Raw genomic sequence first — 9,389 nt, 5'->3', positions numbered from 1 at the left:
AAGCCCAGCTCCTTCAGCCGCTCCTCGTAGGACTTGTTCTCCAGGCCCCTCACCAGCCTCGTCGCCCTTCTTTGGACCCGCTCAAGCACCTCGATGTCCTTCTTGTAGCAAGGGGCCCAAAACTGAACACAGTACTCGAGGTGCGGCCTCACCAGAGCCGAGTACAGGGGGACGATCACCTCCCTAGCCCTGCTGGTCACACTATTTCTGATACAAGCCAGGATGCCGTTGGCCTTCTTGGCCACCTGAGCACACTGCTGGCTCATATTCAGCCGACTGTCCACTATCACTCCCAGGTCCTTCTCCGCCTGGCAGCTCTCCAACCACTCATCTCCCAGCCTGTAGCTCTGCTTGGGGTTATTACGCCCCAGGTGCAGGACCCGGCACTTGGCCTTGTTAAACTTCATGCAGTTGACCTCAGCCCATCGGTGCAGCCTATCCAAAGAAAGATTTTTTTGAGTTGCACGGAGATGTCGTAAATGCTTCAGATAACCATAGCTAAAAGCATCTACTGTGCTTGTACTGAAGCAAAGAAAAGCACTTCTTTCTTTCTTTTCAGGTCAGTGGTTCCCTGAATAACAATGTATGGTTGAACACACAGCCTCACTTCTATAAGGGGCTGTTGCAGCTTAAATGTTTAACACTAGGACACTGTAAACTCCAGCCTCAGCACAGGGCTGTTGCTACCAAATTAAAATAGTCCAGCAACAGCCTGTTAACACAACAGTGTGCTTATCAATAAGAAAATTCAGCCCCTCCTACTCTAATGCCAAACTGGTCAGTACTTCTTAGAAGAAGGAAAAATCTCTGAATCTATGCAATATTTCACATCTGCATCCATTTGCTACCTATAGGAAGGGGCAAAGTAAATGATAACAGACAAATACGTGCTTCCTTATGCACACCAGCTGTCTCCTGCTCTGCAACACCTCTCCCTTCTGACAGACTAATTCCATAAACTCTTGATTGTGGTGGACAGCAGCTTGGTGCACATCTCACAATCTGTCACAGTCTCACTATTCTGAATTTGGCAAATTAGTAAGTCTTTGGAGCAAATTCATGTCTGTTATTAAATCAGTGAAAACAATTACTTTTTTTTACACCTGCAGTTTTAAACCTGACTCTTAGAGCAATGAAAGTTAATTGTTACTTTTGCATTTTTTACTATGCTGTTAGGACTATTAAAAACAAAAATTATGGCATGGGGAAGAAGAAAAAAAAAAGATATCTAGCCTAAAGTTTCTTTTTTGTCCTCTATTCTTGCCTCATTATATAAAAGCTGACCATCAGAGAGGTGTTCCAGTAACATCTGCAGTTGCACCTTTGTTTTCCGTAATCAGAAAATTTACTATATTCACTGATACAGTATAATCAGCCTTTGGCAGAGCAGCACTGGAGAGTTGAGTCTGAAGCCCCTGCAACTTTACCACTTCTGGAGATGCCTGCAATTGAGCTCTGTATGTACAAAGTGTTTGGAGATTCTTGATGATAATCCCCAAGGGGTTTATTTCATACAATTTCTGAAATAGTAATTTCAAATATACTGAGTTGTTGTGTTCAGGCTTTCATTTTGGAAAAAACAATAGTTTGAATTTTACCCATGTTGTAGCAATGAAAAGACCTGGCAGAAGCTGGTACAGGTAGAAACAGATTTCTGCAGGAATCATACCCTGCTGTACTCAGCCCTTTCTTTGAGGCAGGTGCAGGACACAGTGGTAAGGAAACACGATTCCCACAAATTTGGCTTTTCCCACAAAGTTTTTGTCATCTTTTCCACAATAACTAATTCATTCACATTAAATGGTACCCTTTCCATTACCCCCAAAAGCAATTAACAATTGAACACGCAATGAAGTCTGACCTAAACCATACTTTATTATTTACCACCATCTCTGAATACCAGATGGAGCTCTTTCAACCATTTTTGCTTCATAAGCATTTCGGGATGACAACAGATCTTAAAAGAAAAGCCAGAAATAGGCTGGAATAAATAATTTTGCTTTATGCCTTGTATCCAGAATCAGTAAGTTGATTCATTATTTTAATAAAAAGGTAACCTGTAGTTTCTTAGTAGGCTCTTGGTAGGATAGTGAGAATAGAAATGAAATGGATCTCCACAAGTTTCCCTAACTTATCTATTTTAATTCCATTTTCTTAGGAATCGCTCATATTCATAACTACTCTGAAAAATATTGACAAGCTGACATTTAATTAAAAAGTACGCAGCATTGCTGTTATTCCATTGCATGGGGAAATTACATGCCGATTTCACACTCATATAACGTTGCTCTTCCAGCTTGCTCTTGTAACTGACATTTCTGCCTTTCCTCTGGGTATCCAAAGCCAGTGTCTAAACTCAACAATGGCTGAACGTTGAACAGTTTGGACATTCTGGAACAATGTAGGCATATTCCAACTCAGAAATAAATTAATAGAGAATGTATTAATAGTATCAGACACAATTATAGGTCTATGCTTATGGATTTATAGAAGGAGAGAAAATACAGTGCCTGGTTTGCTAGAGCAACTTCTAATCTCATTTTCCAAGTTCTTAGAGGATAGATGGTATACTGATAGTGTTGCCAACAGTAACCAGTAACCTCACGGAGCAGTATAACTTCAGATAAGATGAAATGCTAAAGAGAATTTTGTGTGCACGAGTAAAAGGTTTTTTTTTTTTTTTCCTGAATGTTTTTTCCCATTGCACACTGTGTAAATCGGTTGTCTGTGGTTGAAATGGAGAGAAGACATTGCACTGACATGTAGTTCCCACTCTGAAGTTGCAATAATTCATGTACATATACGATTCATGCAGATTATTTGTATAAATGTGATATAAGGTTGCTGGGGGATTTGAGGGTGACCTAGGGTTTTGTATCTTTAAGGAACAAATGGTGTTACTTCAATCTCTGCATATGGGTGATTTTTAAATTCATGTTTTTCCTTTCTTATTTGTAATGAATAACACTAATAAATATTGGACAGTCCATAATATTTGCTCAAAACGCAATCTCTTAATAATCATTCTCAACAAAGGAACATCCATATCCTTTTCTTACTGATTCACCTCGTATTGCAGTTGTGGACATGGCTTTCCCATGTAATTTGCTGGAGGTCAGGTTTGTGGGCTCTCTAGGTGAAGGTAATTAACCTCATTTTAACAGTGGTAGCATTGCATAGAGGGATTACCTCTATGAAGGATTTAAGCTTTTTTTGTCTGATACTGCAAAGCCTTTTTGTCTGATATTGCAAAGCCTTTTTAAAAGGAACCTATCAGTTCCTTTTGGATGCAGTGTGTGCCATCTTGTGGACAAGGCACACTATTGTCAGAATCCTTGAGACACATTTAAAGATTGGGGTATTTTGAGGGTATGTCATAAAATTACTTAGTGCAATATGTAAAATAGTAGAAGTTTGTAGCTCAATGCAATAAAACCCTCTGCTGGGATGTTGGTTTTGTAATTGAAGTTACTTGAGTTGGCTTGATTCCCTTAATTCTGAGGAAGCAGAAATTCTTTTGCTAGGATGTGAGTTGCTTGCTACCATTTTTGAAATTATCAAATGTAAAATTATTTTCTATTTTCTTCTTGAATTAAATTTAATGACCTAGAATTATGTTAATCTGGGAACAAACCAGAAATAATCCTGAGAAACATCTGTTGAAGCAGCATAATGCTACATGCTAACATTAATAAAAAGTAAACAATTTTAGAAATGTCTTTGCTTTGGGTATGAAAGCAAAAATATTCTTATCAGAGATATAAGTGACTTCTACAAATATTTTTTTATTTAAAGTTCATTTATCTCTACTCTTTATTGACCCATACTAGTTTATTTGATGCTCTCTTGGTGGAAAGCAAGTGACAACCCTTGAGATGGTGCTCAGTGACTGGAAACTCCTTTCCAAAAGCAAAACAGATTTGTTTTACAGAGAAGACTGAAAAACCCCAACATTTGTCAAAATATGATGCTTTCTGAATGAGATTGCTTCCCTTTTCTTGCACTGAGATCAACAAATCATGTCCTATAGAAGTTCGTTAGTGGAGCTAGCTCACTGCCTATTTTTTTCTAAAATTTTAAATAAGGTGAACTTATGGAGAGTGTTTTCAAAAACAAGTATGTAAAAAGCTTTAGCATAGATGGCTGCAAAGGTGAAGTTTTTGCCGTTAATTTTAAAGTAGGATTCTAATACGAAAAAGCCTCAAATAAGATGATCTATGTGAAAATGTAATTTGGAGTCAATCAGAAGCAATTTTGTTTTAAAAAAGACTTATTTAAATTTGATTTCATGAACGAAAATTGCTGGACAAATAAAGTAGTGACAATCAAATTCTCATTAAAGAAGCTTTAAAGGTCATTGTGCTGATGGTCTGCAGGTAAGCAGAGTCATTTCTAGACGCAGAGTAGATGTTCTCATTAATTGGTCATGCAGAGATACTGGAAAGGTGGCTGATTAAGAAGTTTTCCAACTGTTTGTCTATAACAGAATTAGTGCTACAGAGATAAAAGCAGCTTCTGCTAATAGGTTGTTGCCCAGCATTGCCAGGTACATCTGAAGTACCGAAAGCTATCAAGCAAGTGGCGGAGCAGCTGGGCCAGATGGCACTGCTGAGATATATGAATGTGGGGAGCCTAAGCTGATAAGAAAACTCATGACTTACTAAACAAACAAGTAGAACCAAAAACTAGTGCTGCAAGAGCTGAAGGTACTAACATTGCCCATCTATATGGCAAGAAATGAGGTCACTGTGTGATAATAATAAAGGGTCTGTGGTTGCTAACCAATGCTGAGCTTCTTTATGAGCTGGATTGAATTGGGTCAGGAGTCCGTTCATTTTTAGTTACTGGAGGTTCTCTTCTGGTTGTGTCACAGATTACATGATCTTGCTGAAGTGAAAAATTCAGACGAGCTTTGGATAGAATTACAGCGTGGCTGAGGTTGGAAAGAGCCTCAGGGTCCATCTGTTCCCCCTGTCCCAGCAGGGCCACCCCGAGCAGGGGGCCCAGGCCCCTGTCCAGGCAGCTTTGGGAGATCTCCAAGGAGGAGACTCCACAGTCTCTACGGGCAACCTGGGCCAGGGCTCCGGCACCCGCGCAGCACAGAAGTGCCTCCTGGTGCTCAGAGGGAGCCTCCTGTGCTCCAGTTTGTGCCCACTGCCTCTGGGCCTGGCCCTAGGCCTTGCTGAGCAGAGCCTGGCTCTGTCCTCTGTGCACCCTGCCTTCAGGGATTTGTAGACATCGGTGAGATCCCCCTGAGCCTCCTCTTCTCCAGGCTGAGCAAGCCCAGCTTGCACAGCCTGGAGAAATGGGATAAATGCTGCAGTCACTTCACGGGATAAATGCTGCAGTCACTTCAATATCCTTGTGGCCTTATGTTGGACTCTGTCCAGTATGTCCAGGTCTCCCTTGTACTGGGGGGCCCAGGACACAGGACTCCAGGAGTGGCCTCACCAGTGCTGAGCAGAGGGAAAGGATCACGTTCCTCCACCTGCGGGCAACACTTTGCCTAATGCAGCCCAGGAGTCCATTCACCCTCTTTGTGGCAAGGGCATGTTGTTTGCTCATTTTCAACTTGGTCTCCACCAGGACTCCCAGGTCTTTTTCTGCCACGCTGCTTTCCAGATGGGTCACCCCCAGCACATCCTCGTGCCTGGGGCTGTTCCTTCCCAGGTGCAGGACTTTGTGCTTGTAGAAATTCATTAGGTTGTTGGCTCAGTTCTTTAGCCTGGGCTGATCCCTCTGGATGGCAACACAACCCTCTGGCGTATTAGAATCTATGTATATAGCAGATCAGTCAGCTCTCAAAATCCCAAAGTGCTTTCAACCATCACATGCAAGGGTTTCTGGTTCACTTATTTTTATTACTGATGTTTGTAAGGATTTTCAGTTGTTGACTGATTGCCTTGCACATCACAAAGGATTAGTCTGAAAAGACAGAGGATTCATTTCAACTGAGGAGTGTCCTGCACATTTGGTGTCCATATGTAACAAGCCACTGAAGATAGCCAGCAAATTTGGTGAAGTGCTTTCATAACATTTAAGAATGAATGATGAGATTGTGTTTCACCATAATTAGTCATTTTGGTTAAATGGGTATCAATCCCCCATTGCTATCACTGCTTTAGTCTTCAGTTATGATGTTTATGCTGATTTTGTGTCCAGATGGTGAGATTTCTGGTTTGCTGCTTCCTGCAGACAAACAGTATCTAATGAGAAGATAAGATACCTGAATTGCTGGAACAGGAACTGACAACCTTCCCAGCTGAGAGTGTTGGCCATTTAATTTATATGTGGACTTGAGAGATTCCCTAGAACACCTTTAAAGAAGGCACTACTGCCAGAGGTGGGGAATTGAAATACTAAACATTATCTCTGAGGTATTCTTAAATAATGTGACATGAGTTATAACAGCTGGTGACTATAAGCTAAGAGAATTTAATAGCAATAAAATTCATATTCATATAGCAACAAAACAAAACAAAACAAAACAAAACAAAAAACCACCACCACCACCACCAAAAAACATATTTGCCAGACCTACAGGAGTATTACTAGAACAAAGTTCAAATATCCGTAGCATGGAGGGGAGCACAAGAAAAACGCCTCTCAGCATCCACCTTTACATGTAATGTGTGTGGCTGATGCTGGAGAAGTGGATATTCGAGGCCTTAAGTCTCATTGCGTAACTATGAATTTTAGCAACAAAGTCTTAATATCTCTCTGTGTTTCTCAATCTCTTGCCTACAACCCAATAAGGCTGTAATAATTCTGACATCCAGACAGCAGTTGTATGAAAGATTATGATGTCAGAATTGTACATGGGAGAGTACTATGCTATTCCTTACTCACTTTAGATCCACAGTTTGATCAAAGAAATGCATTAACATAAGTCAGGCTGATGCCGTAAGTAAAACAACAGCATGCTCAAATATAAGTAGATCAGTTGTTTCGGTCATCAGATGTAACATGAGCCAGCAGACCTGGTGTACAGCCAAGATGATACCAGCAGCTTGACCAAACAGCAGGAACAGTGAGAAGATGTGATTTTTATGCTGCTTTGTTCAGGAGTAGCATCACAACAGTTGAAATCGTACTGAAAAATACATGTATCATTCGCTCTTTTGACATCACATCACTGTGCCACTTTCTAGGGGAGATGATATGATTTGCAGACTTTAATGTTTTACTTCAGTGCAAAATAAAGTATTTTGCAATCTGGTGGCTGTTATTAGCTGTTAGCATGATAAAATAACACTGTGGGAGATGGTAATTAAGGAGAAAGCAATAATAAAAGGACAGCATGGTATTATTATTAGATTTGGATCAATTTAGCGGTGCTGTCACACAATTCTAATTGCAGAGGATCACTTGCAGTTTCAGACTAGCTGTGCTATTTTCTGTTTCACTTAAGAAACTCAGTGTTTCCAACCCTTCACAACCATGCTGCCCAACATATTATCAACTTTCAGAGAAGTGAAATAAATCATTATCCTATACGGTCACGCTAGGCAAGACACATACAATGAGGAGGGTGTATACTTGGAAGAGAAGGAAAAGCATGGCAGGAGGATGGCAGATGCTTGGTGTCAGGAGTTGCTGGGATACCTTCCTGTAAGCTGGCCTCACCAGAAAGGGTGACAGGCTGTGGCAATGCTCTGTGGAGGTGGGTGAGGCACAGGGTGAAGAGACCTGACCTGAGAGCAGTTCAAAAGCTCAAAACTTTTAAGACGATTCACCCTTTTCATCCTGTTGGTTTCCAGCACCAGGGGAAGTATAAAAGACACTGGAAGAAAATGGGAAATGAGAAATAAGATGGCTTTACAGAAGATAATGTGTCTGACAGCTCACTTGAAGCTACCACTTATCTGTCAGATGAGGGTGTTTTTTAATTTTCCCTATTGCTTCCACGTTGGTATGGAACAATAGTCGTTTTGATGCATCAACCTCAGCAGTGAGACTGTCAGTCACTGGGTATTTCTCCTCATGGAGCAGTTCCTGAAATGAAGGGTGTATTTGGGGTTCTTTGTTGTCTTTTTCCCTCGTCTTGCTGCCCTGTATAGAATTTATTTGGGGGTAGCTTAAGCTGAAGTTATTAATGCCCAAATCAACGTTGCAAAGCACTGAGAACTCAGTGAATGCACTTCCTGGCAGTCTTCAAACCCCAGCTTCCCTCATTTCCCACAAACACACTGCACTGTGCTGTCAGATGAATTTGGCACTCAGAACATAGTCCTCGGTAACGGCACATATTGGTATATTGTTGGCTAATACTCACCCAAGCAGAAACAATATCTAGGCCTTTCTCTGCAAGTTGATAATTATTGCATTGTTAGCTTTGAATTACTTTAATTATCATTTCTATAGCATTTCATGAAAGGATGTCTATTATGGCAGCACTTGGCTTTAAGTATTGTAGACATTTTTATGTGCATGTGTTGTTAGAAGTAGCTTGTGGAATAAAACCAAACTCGTCAACAATCAGAAAACAAGAACATTACTATAGATTGTGTTTTGAAGGTGACGAAACTCTTAAACCCCAAGCTAGAAATCAGATGACATAATTGCAATTTGCACTATGGTACATTTTTTTCTTTCTCTCTCTCTCTTTTTTTTTTTAAAAAAAACACTGATGCATTATTTCTTAAATCAGACGGGACTATTAGCTCACCAGTTGAACATTGTACAAAATGGGGGTGGCATTTATAAAGATCTGTGCTCGTCTAAAATATATTTTCCAGGAAGTCATCCAAATTTGGAAGTAGTCAAAAGATGTAGAATCTCATAGAAGCTCAAACTACTTTTGTCAGTTTCTTCTAGTGGCTCATCAGTTAAGTGTTGAAATGGATAACAGGTCATTAACCTTCCCAGCTTTGATCTCTGAACATAGCTTTTTACTATACTTTTCTCTCTTTGATTAAAAAGCTCCTTACCCCCGGTCCCTTCCTTCTCATAATTCAGTGAGTGCTTTTAGACAATAATTTTCTAACCTTGAAGAAATTTTATCATTCCATAATTAAGAGATTTGATACACAGAGTAAATACTGATCTTCATGTCAGTATTGTTTAATTAGGGAGAAACATAAGAAAAACCTGTGCATTCCATATACTGATTATTTTGACAAATATGTATAATAAAACTTTAGTTCATTTTACTTCCTAGATTTTTTAATCCAAGTTCTTTAGTAGTAACAACCTAACAGAACAGTATTTTGATAATGGAAATAAAAAGGTCAAGACAGGAAAAGATTGTGTGAACTTATTTAAATTACATGAAAGGCTAACAAAACTGGAGAGGATTTATATTGGCATTATGCACAAAATAACATTAAAAAGAACTTAGCTCACAGGTGAGCTAAATGAGCTGTGAGGTTCATATAAAAGATTTAGAA

General features: G+C 39.9%; 1 protein-coding gene across 1 annotated transcript in view; it reads right to left on the bottom strand.

Annotated features, from left to right (window-relative positions):
* Positions 1 to 2,390, bottom strand: part of LOC118174476 — a 25,309-nt gene extending 22,919 nt beyond the window's left edge. The window contains exon 1 of the mRNA XM_035339828.1: positions 2,260 to 2,390. Within this exon, the coding sequence (XP_035195719.1) occupies positions 2,260 to 2,390 (131 nt within the window). The remainder of the gene's footprint in view (positions 1 to 2,259) is intronic.
* Positions 2,391 to 9,389: the final 6,999 nt, after the last annotated feature.

Source organism: Oxyura jamaicensis, chromosome 14 (genome assembly GCF_011077185.1).
Source record: "Oxyura jamaicensis isolate SHBP4307 breed ruddy duck chromosome 14, BPBGC_Ojam_1.0, whole genome shotgun sequence".
Classification (NCBI taxonomy): domain Eukaryota; kingdom Metazoa; phylum Chordata; class Aves; order Anseriformes; family Anatidae; genus Oxyura; species Oxyura jamaicensis.
The sequence above is the reverse complement of the archived record's forward strand: the minus strand, read 5'-3'. Positions and strand labels throughout refer to the sequence as shown.